At 43.5% G+C, this 22223-nt stretch overlaps 1 protein-coding gene across 1 annotated transcript in view; it reads left to right on the forward strand.

Annotated features, from left to right (window-relative positions):
* LOC129698825 (TRAF family member-associated NF-kappa-B activator-like) overlaps positions 1 to 22223 on the forward strand; it is a 45896-nt gene that overhangs the window by 17893 nt on the left and 5780 nt on the right. Inside the window, exons 6-8 of the mRNA XM_055638137.1 lie at positions 3672 to 3748; positions 10876 to 10991; positions 13579 to 14129. Coding sequence (XP_055494112.1) covers positions 3672 to 3748; positions 10876 to 10991; positions 13579 to 14129 — 744 coding nt within the window. The remainder of the gene's footprint in view (positions 1 to 3671; positions 3749 to 10875; positions 10992 to 13578; positions 14130 to 22223) is intronic.

Genomic DNA, 22223 nt, shown 5'->3' on the forward strand with positions numbered 1-22223 from the left:
GATCATTATACCAGTACAATGTCTTTTAAGTGCTGTTGTACTACCTGCCTCAACTTCCGTCAATTTTTTCCATATAACCATCACCCTCTGAGCGAAAAGATTTCCCACATGCTCCTATTAAATCTTGCCCCTTTCACTTTAAACCTGCCCTCTCGATCGTGAGGTTATCCACTTTGATGGCAAAAACAGGAAAGTAGACTATTATCTGAATGGTGGCCGATTAGGAAAAGGGGAGATGCAACGAGACCTGGGTGTCATGGTACACCAGTCATTGAAAGTAGGAATGCAGGTGCAGCAGGCAGTGAAGAAAGCAAATGGTATTTTAGCATTCATAGCAAAAGGATTTGAGTATTAAGAGCAGGGAGGTTCTACTGCAGTTGTACAGGGTCTTGGTGAGACCACACCTGGAGTATTGCGTACAGTTTTGGTCACCTAATCTGAGGAAAGACATTCTTGCCATAGAGGGAGTACAGAGAAAGTTCACCAGACTGATTCCTGGGATGGCAGGACTTTCATATGAAGAAATAGTGGATAGACCCGGCTTGTACACGCTAGAATTTAGAAGATTGAGGGGGGGATCTTATAGAAACTTACAAAATTCTTAAGGGGTTGGACAGGCTAGATGCAGGAAGATTATTCCCAATGTTGGGGAAATCCAGAACTAGGGGTCACAGTTTAAGGATAAGAGGGAAGTCTTTTAGGACCGAGATGAGAAAATCATTTTTTGCACAGAGAGTGGTGAATCTGTGGAATTCTCTGCCACAGAAAGTAGTTGAGGCCAGTTCATTGGCTATATTTAAGAGGGAGTTAGATGTGGCCCTTGTGGCTAAAGGGATCAGGTGGTATGGAGAGAAGGCAGGGATGGGATACTGAGTTGGATGATCAGCCATGATCATATCGAATGGCGGTGCAGGCTCGAAGGGCCGAATGGCCTACTCCTGCCCCTATTTTCTATGTTTCTATGCTCTGGGTAAAAGACTGTGCATTCACCCTATCAGTTCCCCTCATGATCCTATACACTTCAATTAGATCACCCCCCAATCCTCTTGTGCTCCAACGAATAAAGTTCTCGCCTGCACAACCTATCTCTATAGCTCAGGCCCCTCTAATGTGGCCAGGTGGGATGTTTTTTTTCTGAAATCTCAAATCAGTGAATTGAAACTAGAATCTGTAGATTTTACCAGAATGCAATGTGCAGTCTGCATTAAAGGGCCTGTCCCACTAACGCGACTTTTCAGCGACTGTCTTCGACCTTCAAGCTCGAGGGCACTCGCCTGCAAAATCTTGAGCTGGATCGACCGTCAGCGATGAAACCATGAGCCGATCGACCACACACACACACACACACACACACACACACACACACCCACACCCACACACACACACACACACACACACATACACACACAAACAGATCACAAAGGCAGTGGCCAGGGTAAGCGGGGGAGTGCTGTCTGAAATGCACTCCCACGATGGACATAAATGTAGAAGACGGCTGTCAGAAATTCACACCCATCATGCACAGTTACAGTAAGTCCTTTAGTGAAGGGGGAGAGAAGGAGTGGAGACACTTTTATGAAGCCAGACAACTTTTAATAAAGTTTAGCGGCCATTTAACATTACCGGTCGGTTTACTTACCTTTTTTCTCAACGAGTTTTACCTACGACTACTTTCCATTGCCTTCGATTACCTACGATAGCATTACGACCTACTACGACCTACCTCGACTAAACCTACGAATAAAAAAAAAAAAAAAAAAAAGATTTTTTTCCGTGGTGACCTTTTTTTACTCGTGGGCATTTTTCAGCATGTTGAAAAATATGCCGCGACCTAGCTAACGCCTTGAGTATGCGGGGACTACTCTCGAGCATGAAGGAGAGTTACAAAGACCTCCTAGGACCTCGTGTCGACCATGCTGCGAGTATGAGTCGAGTGCAAACTCTTCTAAACTCACCAATTAGTTCGCCACAGGCGATTTTTCTGGCGACTGCCAGCGACTGTCATAATCGTAGCAGGTCGCTGAAAAACCGGCGACTGGATCCCTCTATGACAATGTCTACGACGAGCTACAACATTCTACCACCTAATCGACGTCAAGCTATGGCGCGCTACCGACAACCGTTGACCCGACCATCACGACTTAGGACGTCCACCTACAACCACACCTGCGACAACCTATGACGACACCTACGATAACGTACGCCACCTGCGACAAGCCACGACCCTGTCGGCGACAACTGAGGACAACTAAAGACATGTGCCGTTATTTTGGCCTCCAAAACAATGGATTCACCCAGTTTTCGTATGTTACAGGGTGCGGTTTTGAATCATTCTGCATCATGACTACCATGAAGCAAGCACTGGAATAAGAAAGAGCAGGCTTTCCAAATCAGAACCTCTGCTGGGAGAAGACCCTGACATCCCCTACACACTGGTTGGTGATGCCGCCTTCCCACTGAGGCCATGGATGATGAAGTCATACCCGCACAGGTGGATGTCAAGGGAGCAGAGGATCTTCAACTACAGACTGTCCAGGTCTAGGAGGGTCATGGAAAATGCCTTTGGCATCCTCGCTAGCAGATTCAGATGATTGCTGACTACGATGGAGCAGGAGGCCAAGAATGTGGAGACCAATGTCTACGCAGCATGTGTCCTCCACAACCTGATCCGTGCCTGAAGTGCAGCAGCAGTAGCCATGGTGGAGGGTGACCGTGTGGTCAACCAGACATGCAACATCACACCAGGCTCATGGAGAACAGGAGGACAGGCTGCATCGATGGTGGCACTGGAGAGATTTCCAGGAAACACCTACAACAAGAGACCCAAGGACCAGAGAGACCATCACTACAATTACTCCAACTCCAAACTCGGCAGTGTACCATGGCAGAACGACATGATCTGAAGACCAGCAGCAAACAGCCCCCCACCACAAACGGAAGTCCACCACTCCAGGAAGAGAGACCTACGTCACGAGAAGACAAGCTACGACAAGCCCACGGTCGCCGACTGTCGCCGAAAAGTTTTCAACATTTCAAAATCCAGCAGCGATCAGAAAAACGCCTCGTCTCTTTGGGCGACTGAGGAGACTACTCACGACCATACAGGCGACATCCTGGCGATGATGAGGCGACAGCCTAGTCGCTGGCAGTCGCCTAAAGATTTGCCTAAGTGGGACAGGCCCTTAACTTACCCTGATAGGCACTTGCTGGGTCTCTTATTTACGTGTTTTTCTGCCTGATTAATTTGGGCCTAGATTTGGGAGGGAGCTGATCTTAATGCTGTTGTCATCGGTGAGTACATTGCATATTAAAATTGCAAGATCGTCTCGTGCCAACAACTTGCAATGCAAACTCTTCCGAGAGCGGTTTTGAGCTTTTCATATGCCCTTCTTGGTGGTCCTGCAATTCTTTTAAATGCCCCACACAGACAAAGGCTCGATGTGTCCTCCGTTAGATTAATACTTGTAGTCTTGCACAATTTCAGCAGATGGTGCTCACTGATCGCGAACATGCTTAGTCAGTTGGAATTGGCAGCTATAACCTCTTGCTTGTTATAAAAACGTTTATCCTCATGATATGCCATCCCAGTGTAAGGTGACTTGCTTATTTTTAAATATATGTCTGCTTCAAAGTAAAATCTAGTTAATCACAATAAAACTTTATATTTCAAGGCAAACTGGAAGTTGACGGAATCACCATTAAAGAAGGATGTCCCTCTGGCAGAGACAGATCACTGTGCTCCATACAAGTACGTTTTCTCTCCCCTGCTAAATTGTTGTTTTCTACAAATATCATTTGTTAACTCTAGACTCTTGATTTATCAAACTGGCAACAACAAAAAAACAGATTACAGCAGTTGGAAAATCAGGCACTTTCTCATAATGCTGATTAAAAATATTTTTATAACAAAGTATGGTAGCATCAGTCAGTTTAGGAGGTTTCTTAAAAATTCCATTCATCTTCAATAAAGATTGATAGTTCTTCAATAAAGAATAAAGACACTGTGGGCGGCACAGTGGTGTAGCGGTTGAGCTGCTGTCTTACAGCAACAGAGAGCTGAGTTCGATCCTGATTACGTATGATGTCTATATGGAGTTTGTACATTTTCCCTGTGACCATGTGGATTTTCTCCGGGTGTTCCTCCTGCACTCCAAAGACGTACAGTTTTGTAGATGATTGGCTTCAGTAAAATTGTACATTATCCCTAGTATGTTGGATAGTACTAGTACATGGGGTGAACGCTGGTCGGCATGGACTCGGTGTACCAATGGGCTTGTTTCCGCTCTGTATCTCTGGCCAGTTTCTGCTCTGTAAAATATGAATTTGTATCTTCTCAGTGCAGCAGAAATGAGTTTGTTGTGTTTGATAAATGCAACATGAAATTATGTGGAGTGAGAGGGAACTTGCCACCTGCTGAAACTGAAATGCTCTGGTTTCCTCCCACATCCCAAAGAAGTGTAGTTTTATAGATGAATTGGCCCTCTGTAAATTGTCCCTAGTGTGCAGGGAGTGCATTGGAAAGTGGGATAACATACAATTGGTGCGAACAGTTGGTCAGCATTGACTCAGTGGGCTGAAGGGCGTGTGTCTGTACCTCCAAACGAAACAATCACTGCTCATTGTTCTATTTATTGTACTTGAGTTTGACTTGGAGAATGCGTGGTATATCTGATCTGTTTGGAGAGCATGCAGAATAAAGCTTGTCGCTGTACCTCGGTACATGTAACAATAATGAATACTAAACCTAAAGATATTTTCAAGAACATGTGCTGTAGTTTCAAGTTGGTTTGGACCTGACAGTTGAAGTAAATGAACAAAGCAATATAAAGGCTTACAAAATTCTTAAGGGGCTGGACATGCTAGATGCAGGAAGATTGTTCCCGATGTTGGGGAAGTCCAGAACAAGGGGTCACAGTTTAAGGATAAGGGGGAAATCTTTTAGGACCGAGATGAGAAAAACATTTTTCACACAGAGAGTGGTGAATCTCTGGAACTCTCTGCCACAGAAGGTAGTTGAGGCCAGTTCATTGGCTATATTTAAGAGGGAGATAAATGTGGCCCTTGTGGCTAAAGGTATCGGGGGTATGGAGAGAAGGCAGGTACAGGATATATGTTTCTAAGACTTGAAAGATACAGCGTGGAAACGGGCCCTTCGGTCCACTGAGCCTGCGCCAACCAACAATCACCCTGTACACTAACACTATCCTACACACTAGAAACAATTAACAATTTTACTGAAGGCAATAACCTGCAAAGATCTTTGGAGTGTGGGAGGAAACCCAGAGAAAACCCATGCAGTCACAAAGATAATGTACAAACTCCACACAGACATCAGCCGTAGTCTGAATCGAACCCGGGTTCCAGCGCTGTAAGGCAGCAACTCTACCACTGTGCCGCTTCTTTCTGACGATTCTTTGGTTGCTAATGTCTGTCTCATTTTAGTTAATTTTTTCACATCGTTTTTGTGAACATTGCATATCTAATATGCTTTCTATATCATTTATTTTGAAAATTTAAGGTAGTTTGTCCCTCATGTTGTGGTTGTGAAGTGTGGTATCTAATATTTGCACTAAAAGGCAAGCCTAATTATAGACAGCGACATCACAATCAACCAGTACCTTTTGTTTTCACCCTATTAACTCAAAATAAATATCTATAATTAAGAACTTTGCATACTACATAACACATTTCTGTAAGTGGTATATTAAATCTAGTTGGAAAAATCAAGCTTTTATAAGTAAACAAGGCAAGCATGTTAAATAGCTGAAATTTGCACTCGGTTTGCGTACTCGGTTGGCCGAAGGGCCTGTTTCCATGCTGTATCTCTCGGACTATCCTTGTTCGGACTTTGCTGGCTTTACCTTGCACTAAACGCTATTCCCTTATCATGTATCTATATACATTGCAAATGGCTCGATTGTAATCATGTATTGTCTTTCCGCTAAGCACGCAACAAAAGCTTTACACTACCTTGCTACATGTGACAATAAACTAAACTGAACTGAACTCTAAACTAAAGCAAACATTGTGGGCCCAAGGGTCTATTCCCGTGCTGTGAAGCTTTATGTTCTATTTTTGCTATAGGTTAACTGAACATACAGTTCTTTGTTTTTGATACAATTTGTTTTTTATATTCTCAAAGTCAATCTATCTTTCTATTTCCAATACTGCTTGTTTCCAGAGGCCCAGGTGCTTTGTATCTTGGAATTTATTTTCTCATGTGCAACCTATTTAAAATCCTTTTCCTATATTTCATCCATTTCCTTCCTTTGTAGTCAGGCCCTAACAGAAGTAAGTTTAATCTGTGCCCCACTTGAACCCCCTCTTTCCTGTGACCCACCTGGATGTGCACCCATTTCCCCTTCCACCACCCCACCCCCCTCCCCCTCCTTCTCCTTCCACCTATACTCCTACCATTTTGCAACTCATAGTCATAGATCAATGCAGTGTGGAAACAGGCCCATCGGCCCAACTCTCCCACACCGGCCAACAATGTCCCAGCTACACTAGTCCCACTTGCGTGCACTTGGTCCATAACCCTCCAAACCTGTCCTATCCATGTACCTGTCCAACTTTTCTTAAATGATTGGGATAGACCCAGCCTCAACTACATCCTCTGGCAGCTTGTTCCATACACCCACCCCCTCTATGTGGAAAAAGTTACCTCTCGGATTCCTATTAAATCTTTTCCCCTTCACCTTGAACCTATGTCCTCTGGTCCTCGATTTCCCAACTCTGGGTAAAAGACTCTGCATCCACCTGATCTATTCCTCTCATGATTTTGTATACCTCTATAAGATCACCCCCTCATCCTCCTGCGCTCCATGGAATAGAAACCCAGCCTACTCAACCTCTCCCTATAGCTCACTCCCTCTAATCCTGGCAACCAAAGATCCTATAGCAAGCAAGATAGTGCACTCGACGAAAAAGACGTAGTACGGTCATGGGGAGGTTCATGGGTAATCTTCGGAACCATTTCCGTAACCGGCTTCTATTTCCGCCATCTTTGTCCGCCATAGCGGAGCAAAGATACTAGTGCGGAGACGGAAGCCGGTTACGGAAACATCCTCTTAAAAATCAAAGATCTTTGGTAAAATTCTTCTCCTCATTTTCTCTCTGCCCCGTTAAAGAGACTCGCTAACGGGGGGGAAAGAGGGCAGGCATGAGATCCGAAGCTGAGACCGGACGGCCCTTCGGTTTCTTCCCCCATCACGCTCGCTGCCCAGCTCCCAAACTCCGGACCGGTCTCCTCTTTTAGCGGAAAAAATAAACAACTAATTTTGAAAAGGCACAGCGGAGACAGAAAGACGAAGCGTGGATTGGAAAGGTCTCTCCTTTTACACTGCCGTGTGAGCACAGTCTCAGTGCCTCCTCCACCCTTGCACAGTCCGATCCCAATCCCAGGGCTTTGAATCCAAAACATTAAAAAAGAAAATTAACAGAATTATAATTTATTAACATATTAATCATTAACAAAAAGTAACAGAATTATGAATCATGAATCTAACACTATATCACACACACAAACTGTTCCCCCGCAACGCTGATTACACTGCGAGAGGGATATACAAAGTCGGGTCGGGTCAGGTTTGCTGAAATGGCCGACGAAAAGGCTGATGTTCCGTTCCGTAGCGTACTACCCGTCAGCCCATTGGTTTTAGCAGGAGTGCACTATCTTGCCTGCTATAGGATCTTTGCTGGCAACCTCCTCGTAAATCTTTTCTGAACCCTTTCAAGCTTGACAATATCTTTCCTATAACATGGTGCTCAGAACTGAACACGATATTCTAAATGCGGTCTGCCCAACGTCTTATACAACTGCAACACGACCTCCAAACTTCTATACTCTGACTGATGAAGGCCAAAGTGCCAAAAGCCTTTTTGACCACCTTATCTACCTGCGACTCGACCTTCATGAAACCATGTACTTGTACTCCTAGATCCCTCTGCTCTACAACACTACCCAGAGGCCTACCATTTACTGTGTAGGTCCTGCCCTTGTACGACGTCCCAAAATGCAACACCTCACACTCTCTGTATTAAATTCCATCAATCATTCCTCCGCCCACCTAGCCAATCGATCCAGATCCTACTGCAATAGTTCACAACCATCTTCACTATCTGCAAAACCACTAACTTGCATCATCAGCAAACTTGCTAATCTTGCCCTGTATGTTCTCATCAAATCATTGATGTAGATAACAACAGTAATGGGTCCAGCACCGAAACCTGTGGCACACCGCCAGTCACAGGCCTCCAGTCTGAGAAGCAACCTTCCACCATCACCCTCTGCTTCCTTCCATGGAGCCAATTTGCTATCCATTCAGCTATCTCTCCTTGGATCCCATGATCTAACCTTCCAGAGCATGTGGCACCTTGTCGAACGCCTTACTAAAGTCCATGTACATAACATCTACCGCTCTGCCTTCATCAACCTTTTTGCTCATGTCTTCAAAAAAATCAATCAGATTTGTGAGACATGACCTCTCACATACAAAACCATGCTGACTGTCCCTAATTAGCCCTTGCCCATCCAAATGCCTGTGTATCCTATCCCTCAGAATACTCTCCAGTAACTTACCAACTACAGATGTTAAGCTCACCGGCCTATAGTTCCCAGCATTTTCCCTGCAGCCCTTCTTGAAAAGAGGCACAACATTTGCCACCCTCCAATCCTCTGGCACCTCTCCTGTATTTAAGGGTGACTCATAAATTTCAACCAGGGCTCCCGCAATTTCCTCGAGTTTCCCGCAATGTCCTCGGATATATCTGATCAGGCCCCAGAGATTTGTCAACCTTCAAACACGATAGTCCCACTTTTCTCACATGTCTCCTGATTTCGCACCAATTGACTTTTCCATGTCTGGCTCTTGTCCAGTCATCTGCCAATCAAACCCACCCAAGCTCTGGTATCCACCTATCACTCACTAGACTTTGTCCTGCCCTCTCTCATCTCTCTCCCAGCTTTCTCCCCACTATAACACTCAATCTGAAGGAGGGTCCTGACCTGAAATGTTATCTATTTATGTTCTCCAGAGATGCTGCCTGACCTACTGAGTTACTCTAGCACTTTGTGTCTTTTTTTGTTAACCACCATTTGCAGTTCCTTGTGTCTGATTTAATCTCCTGACTTGCAGCGCATGCATTTGGAGTATTTAATTGAAAATCCCCTTTTTACATTCTTCATGCGCTTGACTTTCAGATCTAGGGTTCAGCTCTTTCTCTGCTTAACCAGCTGATTCTTCTCACAGTTTATTGGTTGCCCCAGATTCCAGCATCTTGTAGCTTCTTGTTCATTTTGCATAATTAATCTATTACAGTAGAATTCTTGGCATGTTGGACGAAGACATCCCAAATTCTTATCACAAATTCTTTTCCCAAACCTCCGTCCAATGATCCATGACAAAATTTGGAGGTATAAGATGAGAGGATGAGAGGTATAGATCGGTAGATGCACGGTCTTACACAGAGTTGGGGAATCGAAGACCAGAAAACTTAGGTTCATGGTGAAGGGGAAAAGATTTAAAAGGAATCTGAGTGGTAACTTTTTCACACAAAGGGTGGTGGGTGTATGGAACAAGCTGCCAGAAGAGGTAGTTGAGGCTGGGATTATCGCATCATTTAAGAATCAGTTAGACAGGTACATGGATAGGACAGGTTTGGAGGGATATGGACTTAGCGCAGGCAAGTGGGACTAGTGTAGCTGGGACATTGTTGGCTGGTGTGGGCCAGTTGGGCCGAAGGGCCTATTTCCACACTGTATCGCTCTATGACTCTAAGATACAATGTGGATACAATTGCAACATTTAAGATGCATTTGGGTACATGGAAAGGAAAGGTTTAGATGGATATGGGCCAAATGGGGGCAGGAGGGACTTGTGTCGATGGGACATCTTGGTCGGCATGGACAGACTGGGCCGAAGGACTCTATGACCCTAAGAGTATTCATCTTGTTATGATTTCATCACTTTTGAGGTCCATTGACATGTACATTGGAAAGAAAGGCCTCTTGGGCTAATTATACAAACCTTTGCCACTGTTCTTGAGATTGACGATTGAAATGAAAAAAAAAATGAAATTAAATTCCTTTTTATTTTGCAAATGTAATTGGAACATGATATAGTTGAGCAGGTCATTTTATTGGGTCATTAACCAGTGGCAGTAAACCATACTGAATGGAAAATAGATATTTCACAGATAAGTGCATATGATGCCAGATTAACAAAGCCAGTTTGCATTCCTGCCAGCGCTTTCAGTGAAGTACCTCTGCAATGCTACTGGCATGTTACCAACCCCTGAAGGGGTGATTATCTTGCCATGCTGGTATAAGTTTGGAGCAGTAATTCAGCAGGATTTACAGTGCCAATCTAGTGCTGGATCTCTGTAAATGCCAGATTAACTTGGACACAAACTTGGCAGTATAAACTGGTTATAAAACATTCAACTTCTGTGTTGAGGAATTAGTTCCAAAATGTGATTTTCTCCCATGAAACTAATACATAGATCCAAAATATTAAAGGTTACACTGCAATAAATGTCATTATATTTGCAACCGAAACTGGAGCAGAGGGTGTTAGAATTCATACCTGCACAAAGTAAGGAGCCATTCGTTCAAAATATGATTCTCTTCTCCACCTGGTGGCTTTCCTCCCAACCAGATGATCGCAGGTTCAAGAGATGTAGAAAATTGGCTGTTTTGTGTTGTTACAAGCACACCTTCTGTCTGCTAATCACGTATTAGCATTGATTATAGTCATGGCCAATCGAGATCAAAACTATCCATTGTTTTACCAAAGAAGGTTGTGTAGTGTGCCTGATACTGAGCGATATTAACATTGAGCCATTTTATTTGACGTACTTATACTTGCATTACAGAGAGACCATGGAGTTTGCTTTTCAGGGGGTTTATCAAGAATTAAAACACCTGTCTGCCTTGACCAAGAAACAAACAAAACTTCTTGGTAAATGTATCTACAGCAAAGAAGTAATAAGTGAGTATCGTACACATTCATATTGTACATCAATTGTTTAGGGGATCAATGACATTTCTGTAAAACTGAAGACCTGATTATTTTTATTGTAACAACCGCCACAGAAAATCTTTTTTTTATTTTGCTATCTGACACCCTTTATGTCGATTTGCCTTTCTTTTGCCATTTTTTGAACTGTAATGAGCCTTTGTCACAAGCAATGGGCAAACATTTAATTCCAAAGGGAGATTTTGAAGATTTTCTTGGTGAGATTGCCAATTCAGTTCAGATAACAGCTTATTGATTTTGCCATGCTGTGTAAAAAAAAAAAAATTTCACCTTTTTAATTTGTATTCGTTCTTAAAGCCTTCTGCTGCTTCTGTGCAACGATCAAGATCTTCAGCATTCGAAGTATGAATTTCTAATACTTGAAATCGTGTAAAAGGGAGGAAAACACGGGTTGAAATTAAATTATCGAAAGTTTCATGATGGTGAAATGCTGCTAGAATTATATTTATGGGTGTAAAATCCGTAAGTGGGTGTAAAATTTTCCTTTCTTAATTCATAATACCCAAACATCAATATATTTTAATTATTAACTACCCCAATTACCTCAATTATTAAAGAAACTTGCAAAAAAGAGTTATTTGATAAATGATCAAAAATATAGGCCATACACTGGTATAATTTTAGTACTTTAATTTATTTTAGTTTAGTGATACAGCATGAAGTCAGGCTGTTTGGCCCATTGTGTCTGTGTCGACAAGCGATCACCCTGGACACATGCTAGTGACAATTTAACAAATTTACAGAAACCAATTAACCTACAAACCTGCACATCTTTGGAGTGTTGGAGGAAACCAGAGTACTCAAAGAAAACCCACGCATTCACAGGGATAATGTGCAAACTCTGTACAGACAATACCCGAAGTCAGGATCGAACCTGGGTCTCTGGCGCTATAAGGCAGCAACTCTACCGCTGTGCCACTGTGCTACCCTCTGTCCAAACAATCCACATTTATCGTTTGGTACTATAGCTGAGAAAGATTAAACTATTAATAAAGGAATAAGTAGAGTATATAATTAAATTTATCAAGAATTTAAAAATTATAAAAGTATCTATAGAATTTTGAGGAAGTTATCAGCATCCCCCAATCTCATATATAGATAGTGAGTTTGGCAGATTAGTAATGGAAAACAAGGAGATGCAAAAAATACAGAGCATAAAACTACAGAACAGGAACTATGGTCCATAATGTCTGAATACGATGCCAAGACCAACTCTTATCTGTTCATACGTGGTGCACATCTCACCATTCCCTGCATATCCTGCAACGTGCCCATGCAAACGTTTCTTAAATGCCAGACAACCTTAAATTAAACAGGCATATTGCATCAGTCTTCATTATGGAAGATACAGGTAAATGTTCAGAAAAAAATTGTGAATTTGGAATTGGAAGGTGATCAACAAAATTTGAGTCGTACAGCACGGACCCTTCAGCCCAACTCATCCACATCAACCAAGATTCCCCATCTACGTTAGTCCCACTTGCCTGCCCTTGGCACATATCCCTCTAAACCTTTCCTACCCATGTACCTGTCTTGTGTTGGACCTGCTGAGTTACTCCAGCATTTTGTGTCTATCTTTGGTATAAACCAGCATCTGCAGTTCCTTTTTAACACATTTTATTCCATTTGCACGTGTTTGGCCCTTACCCTCTAAACCTTTCCTATCCATGTACCTGTCCAAATGTCTTTTAAATGCTGTTATTATACATGTCTCGACTACCTCCTCTGGCAGCTTGTTCCATATACTCACCATCCACTGTGTGAAAAAAGTTACCCCTCCGGTTCCCATTAAATCTCTCCCATCTCATCTTAAACTTATGTTCTCTGGTTCTTACTTCCTCTGCCTTGGGAAAATGCTGTGCAAATTGTTGGAGCTAGTGGCTGACCAATCTCTAGGCCCTGAAAGATTTCATCCTGGTGACGTAAGATAAGTGGCTAGTGAGAAAATGAACACAGGATTTAATTTTCCCTGCATACTGCAGTGTCAGGGTTGCTGAGATTTAAAACGTCTGCCACTTTTGTAGTGAATGGTGGGCCAGGCTCAATGGTCTGGGAGCTGGACTCCATATTATACCATGCTGCGAGACCACCGGCATAATCAAGGATGAGTCTAGCCCTGGTCACTCTCTCTTCTCCTCTCTCCCATCAGGCAAGAGGGACAGAAGTGTGAAAATGCACACCTCCAGATTCAGGAACAGTTTTTTCCAGCTGTTATCAAGCAATTGAGCCATCCTCTCAACAACTAGAGAAAGGTCCTGACCTCCCATCTACCTCATTGGAGACCTTCAGACTGTCTTTAATTAGACTTTACTGAACTTTATCTAGCACTAAATGTTATTCTCTTTATCCTGTATCTCTGTGTATCACTGTGGACGGCTCGATTGTAATAATGTCTGGTCTTTCCTCTGCCTGGATAGTTCTTAACCAATGATTTTCACCGTGACAATAAAATGAACTAAAGCCATCTGTTTATGATGTCCCTAATTTGTGATAAGAATACCAATAACAAAAATGCTTTTTTTTTGTTTTTCAATTATAGCCATGCCTTTCTCGATGCCTGTACAATGCACAGATGAAGGAGAACATGAACATGTTATAAATGCCATTGTGAAGGATGGAAGTGCAACAAAGGACTTTGCATCACAAGGGCACAGAGCTCAACAGGGACAACTTCCTGATGTTGAGTCATTGTCTGAGCTGGATATCAAGTTCCCACCCTCGGATAATGACTATGATTTCCTGTACAGTGCACCAGATAAACCAGAAGTGAAGCTTCCTATTGAAGCTCCTACTTGTACAGTTGAAGAGGAGCTGTTGAAAGATAATGTCCAGGACCTTGACAGTAAAATATGCAATAAGCAGGAGTGGCCTTCGTTTGAAATTTGCCACAAGGAACCAACTAATGAAGTGTCCGCCGATCTTTTCTGTGGCGAGCAAGGGAAGGGTGCAAATATTAATACATCCGCAGTAGACAGGAAACCATTTAGAGGTCCTTCGAGCCCTTCAGATCATGAACCTCCAGATCTTTTCCTAAAGGTTGAAGAATCTAACCTTAAGCTTCCATCAACGGAGATAAGAGGGCCACAACAGGTAGGTCACCATTACAAAACCAGCACTATTCATAATGTATGCCAGTTGCATTATTGGTTACTTGGTGTTATAGTTCATATATACAATTGAGTCAGATTTTAGTCTCAAAGTAACAGAGGCCGTGTTTATTTTTGCTTACATAGTACAGGTCCACCACTGATTTTCCGGCAACTGGTGGTCCAGTGCCTTCTTTAATCTGGTCACAATTATGAGAGCACACTTGAAATCCCCCCCCCCCCCCCCCCAGAAGTCCCCTGAAAATATGGTGCCGAGGCCAGGTGAAGCGGCCGATCTCTACCTCATCGGGACATCTGCGGCCGATCGGTGGGTCAAATTTGCCCCCTGCGGCCGGGGCTCTGGATCTCCAGCCCAGCCGGAGCCGGCAGATCTGTTCCCAGAGTCAGCAATCTGTTCCTGCGGCCGACTTCTGAGGCTGACTTTGTGGGCCAGTGTCTTGGCTCCCCTGCAGCCTAGGAGAACGGTTCCAGTACAGTTGGACTCGATTAAAGATAGTCCGAGAGTCTCTAGTGCGTAGATAGTAGCTCAGGACCGTTCTCTAGTTGTTGATAGGATGTTCAGTAGCCTGATAACAGCTGGGAAGAAACTCTCTGAATCTGGAGTTGTGTTTTTTCACACTTCTATACCTCTTGCCTGATGGGAGAGGAGAGAAAAGGGGGAGACCGGAATTAGACTGGTCTTTGATTATACTGGTGGCCTTGCCGAAGCAGCGTGAAGTATAGATGGAGACAATAGAAGGGTCTGGGCTGCGTGCACAATTCTCTGCAATTTCTTGCGGTCTTGGATGGAGCTGTGATGAATCCCGATAAAATGCTTTCTCCGGCGCATCTGTAGAAGTTGGTGAAAGTATGTATGATACCTTTTCACGTCATGACTGAACTTGCCAATTGTATCTACTTGTGAAAATAGTTGAAGTACATCAAGGAATTGTTGCTGATAAGATCAGCATTTATTACCCCATCCATAATTGATCTTACGAAGATTAGTGGTGAGCTGCAAACTGATGCTATTACACCTGGTTGTTGGTGTTAATGTTTGTGGTGATACTGGATCAGGTCCCAACAAAGATGAAGGAACACAAGGATCTGCAGATGCTGGAATCTTGAGCTAGACACAAAGTGCTGGAGGAACTCAGCGGGTCATGCAGCATCTATAGAGGGAACGGACTGGCCACCTTTCCGATCAGGGCTCTTCTTAAAAGATGGAACAATTGTTTTCAAGTAAGGGCAGAGGATGACTGGGAGAAGCTAAACATGGTTGTATTCCCATGTGCCTCTGTCCTTATCCCTTATGGTTTGAGAACTGGTGTTGGAGTAGCCTAGGATGATTGGAGTTTGTGAACAGTGCATAGTCTCTAGTTCCAGAGGTTGAGAGAGTGAACATTTCAACTCCTGTCTGGCAGAAGGTACAGAAACATGAAGGTACACACCACCAGACTCAGGAACAGCTTCTTCCCCTCTGTTATCAGTCTTCTGAACAGTCTTGCCATAAGCTAGGGTACTGTCCAATTCACCTCTACCCCATTGCAGACATTGGAGTTTGTCTATGGAACCGACACGCTACAATGCTGAGAACTATATTCTGCACGCTGTATGTTCTCTTTGCTCTACCTATTGTACTTCAGTTTGAACAGATAGTATTTAGACAGAGCAACCAGTGAAGTTGTGCTGCGTTACTGATGGAAACTTGGAATTTCTACATTATGCTTTATGTGTGAGAAAATCTTGAAGTTGCTGTCAGTCGCTCTGAGTAATGATGATGAACTCTCCTCTTTTCATTACTACTGCAAACCCAGAGCCATTAGGTTCTGAATTTGTAAAGAGTTATTTGCACAGAATTTTCCAACAACCATGCTTCACAGCATTAACTGAGTGATATTGGGAAGAAAACTGCAGCTGATAAAAACACTGATGGCTGCCCATCATTGTTACTTAATTTTAGTAGTTCATATCCCATCTGAAATTTATGATCTATACAATGAAACCACCCAATGCTGTGTTCTGTTGAGATCCACTCGTTTTCATTTTAGAGATATTCTCATTGTTGTAGTGCTTATTGTAGTGTTGTTTTAGTTTAGAGAAATAGCGCAGAAATAGGCACTTTGACTCACCACGTCTGTGCCAACCAACGATCCCCATACACTAATACTATCCTGCACACTAGCGACAATTTACAATCTTTACCAAAGTCAATTAACCTACAAATCTGTACGTCTCTGGAGTGTGGGAGGAAACCAGAGCATCCGGAGAAAACCCACACACGCGGTCACAGGGAGAATATACAAACTCTGCACAGACAGCACCCGGGTCTCTGGTGCTGCGAGGCAACAACTCTACCGCTGTGCCACCATGCTACCCCAGTCTTTGCTCATGACAAAAAGGCATCACAAGTGGCATTGAAATGCTTTCCAGATAAATAATGGGTATAAAGTGCTGGAGTAACTCGGCGGGTCAAGCAACATCTCGAGAGACCATGAATAGGTTACGTTACAGGTCAGAACCCTGCTTACGATTGATTGGGGTGGTGGGAGGTTCATAATTTCCTGCTGCCTCAAACAGCAAACTATCAAAGCAGCAGTCTGAAGAAGGGTTGCGACCTGAAACATCACCTATCCGTTCTCCAGGGATGCTGCCTGACCCGCTGAATTATTCCAACATTTTGTGTATATCTTTTTTGGGACCAGCATCTGCACTTCTTTGTTTCTACATGTTTTTCAGATGCTGCCCCTCATTATTTTTGCAGCTTTTAAATCTCCGATGCGTATCCCTTTGCTACTGCTTTGCTCCTGATTATATATCTTTTTTGTCTCTGCCGTTGCTTCTTGCTGCCTCACATCCCCTTCCCCTCACTTGAACCGTGTTTTAACTATCTGTTGTTCCAGGTGCTGCTGCAAGCTCCATGGAATCACTTCGCCGCCATCATTTCCTGCTGCCTCGAACAGCGAACTGTCAGTAAACAGCAGGATTAGCACGTTGGCAGCTCACTTTCTGCATTTAAATAGGGGTTGATCAGACAAATCAGTTCGGCCACCTGCCCAGGGAGGGTTGGTGAAGCACACACACGCCACCTGACTACCCTGTGTCTGCCAGATAAATCTGTAACCCCACCCCAGTCATTAACAAACCGCAGAGAGACCTTTATCATTTTAGTTTTTATTTTAACAGGAAAAATAAAATAATTTTTCCGTGATTAGAAAACAGTGCATTATTCAATACTGAACTAAAATCATGAATGCTATTTTAATTAAACAACAGCATTTAACATCACACATGATAGTTATCCAGGGGGGTGGACCCGCTGAATTATTCCAACATTTTGTGTATATCTTTTTTGGGACCAGCATCTGCACTTCTTTGTTTCTACATGTTTTTCAGATGCTGCCCCTCATTATTTTTGCAGCTTTTAAATCTCCGATGCGTATCCCTTTGCTACTGCTTTGCTCCTGATTATATATCTTTTTTGTCTCTGCCGTTGCTTCTTGCTGCCTCACATCCCCTTCCCCTCACTTGAACCTTGTTTTAACTATCTGTTGTTCCAGGTGCTGCTGCAAGCTCCATGGAATCACTTCGCCGCCATCATTTCCTGCTGCCTCGAACAGCGAACTGTCAGTAAACAGCAGGATTAGCACGTTGGCAGCTCACTTTCTGCATTTAAATAGGGGTTGATCAGACAAATCAGTTCGGCCACCTGCCCAGGGAGGGTTGGTGAAGCACACACACGCCACCTGACTACCCTGTGTCTGCCAGATAAATCTGTAACCCCACCCCAGTCATTAACAAACCGCAGAGAGACCTTTATCATTTTAGTTTTTATTTTAACAGGAAAAATAAAATAATTTTTCCGTGATTAGAAAACAGTGCATTATTCAATACTGAACTAAAATCATGAATGCTATTTTAATTAAACAACAATTTAACATCACAGTGATAGTATGGGGGTGGAACAGTGGGGCAGCAGTAGAGTTACTGCCTTACGGCGCCAAAGACCTGAGTTCCCGACTACAGGTGCTGTCAGTACAGTGTCTGTAAATGCACCCTGTGATTACTTGGGGTGCTCTGGTTTCCTCCCCCACTCCAAAGACAAGCTGGTTTATAGGCTATGTGTAGAAAAGAACTGCAGATGCTGGTTTAAATTGAATGTAGATCACAAACTGCTGGAGGAACTCAGCAGGACAGGCAGCATCTTTGGAGAGAAGGAATGGGTGACGTTTCGGGTCGAGACTCTTCTTCAGACTTTATAGGTTAATTGGCTTCTGTAAATTGTCCCTAATGTTTAGGATAGAACTACTGGACAGGTGATCGCTGGTCAGTGTGGACTCGGTGGACCGAATGGCCTGCTTCTACGCTGTAGCTCTAAACTAAACTAATCAAATGATAATTACATTTTAATTAACTGAAGTACACTAAACTTCATCAATTCCATCATGCTCTTAAGACAGCTCGGTGTCCTCCCACATCTCAAAGATGTGCAGGTTTGTAGGTTAATTGGCCTCTGTAAATTGCTCCTAGTATTTAGGGAGGTGGATGAGAAGGGGATAACTTAGAACTAGAGTGAACAGGTGATCGATGGGCCTGTTTCCATTCTTTTTCTCTACACTAAACTAAACCTGAATATAGATTCAGCAAAGGCATAAAATGGTTTTCTATTCTTTTAAATACCTTATTTTATATTCAGTTTAAAGAAGGTTTATACTAAAGATGGACACAAAATGCTGGAGTATCTCAGTGGGTAAGGCAGCATCTCAGGAGTAAATGGAAATGTCACCTATTTTTCTAAAGATGCTGCCTGATCCGCTGAGTTACTCCAGCATTTTGTGTCTATCGTAGCCATTGGGAGCAGCTTTGATGGGGCAACTTGGTTTGCACGGCGAGCTGGGTCAGAGGAGATGGTTTAGGCAGGTACTACAGCAGTATTTAAACGTCAGACTGCTCACCAACTAATGAAGATTCTCCAGTGGAATAAATTGTTGGATGCTATCTAGTGTAATGTTATAGTGTAAGTGGTGCCTTTTCCAATTATATGTGTATAACGTTGTCTGGTCAATGTGATTCATGCGAAAGAAGAAATCTCTTCAATTTGCTTCTCAATAATCTACATACGAAGTTGGATTTATGTTGAGCAACTTTATTTACCATAGATCTTAGGATAAGAACTGGTCAGCTTGTTATTGGACATAGATTTCAGAATTTGAACAAATGAATGAATAATATTTGATGTTGCATGTATCTTGGTACATTGAAATGCTTTGTTTTGCATGCAACCTAGGCAGTACGCCAGTGTCGCCACGTTTAGGCGTCAACAGTTACAACAGTTCGTTCCATTCGTTCTCCATTCGCTCTTCGTTCCATTCGTTCTCAACACCTCCCCACTGGCTCCCCCAGTGTTCTCAGCAGCCCCACGCCAGGTCCCTCCATTGTTCTCAGTGTTCCAGCTCGCTCTCGACATCTGCCTCGTTCACGATCCCTCCTCTCTCTCGGCAGCGCAGCTCCCATCGATGCCGATCGTTCGGGGCCGATTCCGGGAGTCCACGGTGGGCGAGCCAGGCCAACAGGTGGATCCCTGGTCTGCGGCGAGGTATCCTCAATCCACAACAAGCAGAGCGCAGCAGACGGGTCCTTGGTCCGTGCCGAGCGATCCCATCCTTGGCGAGCACTGCTTGCCGAGACACTCAGAACAACTGTCCAGTCTATTTCCTTTCAATGTTATAGTATAGTTCCTTATGTCCAGTATTGTTCCTTGCACAGTTAATGTTATAATAGGCAGCATACTTGTTGAGTAGAGCAACTTATGGAAGACATTTACTTGGAGACTAACCACATGAGTGCAAACATGTGCAGGAAGAAATGGCAAATGCTGGTTTCCATCGATGATAGACACAAAGTGCTAGAGTAACTGAGCGGGTCAGGCAGCATCTCTGGAGAAATGGAATAGGTAAAGTTTTGGGTCGGAACTCCTCTTCAGACTTGCAAACTTGTATACCTAAGACCCATGTAAACCGTGTTGGAATTTGAGGGATCTGAGCAGTAACAGAAAGCATGCACCCATAAATTCTGCAACTTAATAACTCGGATTTTGGAGTAAAAATCTAACGGTTTCATGGTTAACCATTTTCCCAAATTAGTCCCGGCATAATTGAGTGCATGTGTGTGCATGAATACTGCAGGGCAAAACATCCTGATTGTGGTTCTTGGTATCTCACAGAGCATGAAGTTAAAGCAATCTCAGAAGGGTCTCAACCCAAAATGTCGCCCAACCCTTTTCTCCGGAGATACTACCTGAACAACTGAGTTACTCCAGTACTTTGTGCCTATCTTTCCCATTAACTAGTGTGGGGGATCTGCTCAAAGTCTTTACAAAGAATAAAGCAATGTGTTGGTAGTTTTAGACCACTTTCACGGAAATTATCTTAAAAAAGTACAAATTAAAAATGACATTATTATATCAATTAATTTGTACTTTTTTAAGATAATTTCTGTGCTTGCTAGTGGACTAAGTGGACAAGGAAGGGCAGGAACTTATGTAACTGCCATTTTATTATATATTGAGAATAGGTCCTGTTGGAGCTGTACGTTCAATCATGGCTGGTCTATCTTTCCCTCTCAACCCCATTCTCCTGCCTTCTCCCCATGAACCTGGACATCCTTACTAATCAATCTGTAAACACCCTGTCAATCTCTGCATTAAAAATACCCAATGACTTGGCCTCCACAGCCATCTGTGGCAATGAATTCCACAGATTCACCGCCCTCTGTTCAAGGAACAGAGTGGGGAGAGACCCTTCAGCCCACCGTCTTTGCCTGTTGTCCTGGCGATGGCACAGGGTTGAAGGTGTAGGGTGGTCACTGCAGCTGTTCCCAAATAATCTTTTTCAAGAGTGTTCAATTGTTACATGTACCGACAACGGAATAATCAAATTATTTCTTGCTGCAGCAATCTCTTTGCATGTTACTCCGTCATCCCCCTCGCTGCCTCTCCTCTTTATTCGAGGTACAATGTGAAAGCAGGCCATTCGGCCCACTGTGTCCGCGTCGACCAGCGATCACCTCTTACACTAGCCCTATGCTTGACATTAGGAACAAATTACAATTTTACTGAAGCCAACTAGCCTATAAACCTGTGCATTTTTGGATAGTGGGAGGAAACCGGAGCACCCAGAGAAAACCCACACGGTCATACGGAGAACGTACAAACTCCGTACAGACAGCACATGTAGGCAGGATCGAACCTGGGACTCTGGCACTATAAGGCAGCAGCTCTACCACTGTGCCACTTTAAGCAGGTCCTCAGGGACAACCTTTTCACTTGGAGGGTAGTTTGTATCTAGAATGAGCTGCTAAAATCAGGATCGAACACCAAATTGTATCTGGTGCTGTAAGGCAGCAAATCTACCACTGTGCCGCCCATTTATTTCTATAAAAAATGGGAAACAAATTTTGTCCAACTTTGACTGTAATCCTCACACAAAGCTTGGGTGATACTGGACATCTGAAATAAATACTTAAGAGAGGGAGGAATTGGTTGGAGAGCAGGTGAGATGGAGATTGGTTTCAGGGCAATGACAGGTTTCATTCAATTTCTACAACTTTACGGAGAAAGGAACAGCCACTGTTCCGTGATTTCTTTGCCTATGTGATCAACCTTTTAGCGTATATTTTGCCCACGTTTGGGTCCGAGATATAGCGCTCGTGATTACCGATCTGCCATTTTTGATTGAAAGATACCACAAGGAGATCGACCCTTCGACCCTCTGAGTCCACGCTGACCATTAATCGCTCCTTCACACTAGTTCTATGTCATCCCACTTTCTCATCTACTCCCTATACACTACGGGCAATTCACAGAAGCCAATTAACCTACAAACCCGCATGTCTTTGGGATGTGGGAGGAAACCAGAGCGCCCGGTGGAAACCCACGAGGTCACAGAGAGAACATGCAAACTCCCCATACAGATAGTAGCCGAGGTCAGGATTGAAACCGGGTCTCTGGCACTGCAAGCCAACAGCTCTACCAGCTGCGCCACTGTATTTTTATGTAGCAAATTGTATTTGGAGGAGGAGATCAGGGAGTATAAACTTG

Source organism: Leucoraja erinacea, chromosome 7, assembly GCF_028641065.1.
Source record: "Leucoraja erinacea ecotype New England chromosome 7, Leri_hhj_1, whole genome shotgun sequence".
Classification (NCBI taxonomy): Eukaryota; Metazoa; Chordata; class Chondrichthyes; order Rajiformes; family Rajidae; genus Leucoraja; species Leucoraja erinaceus.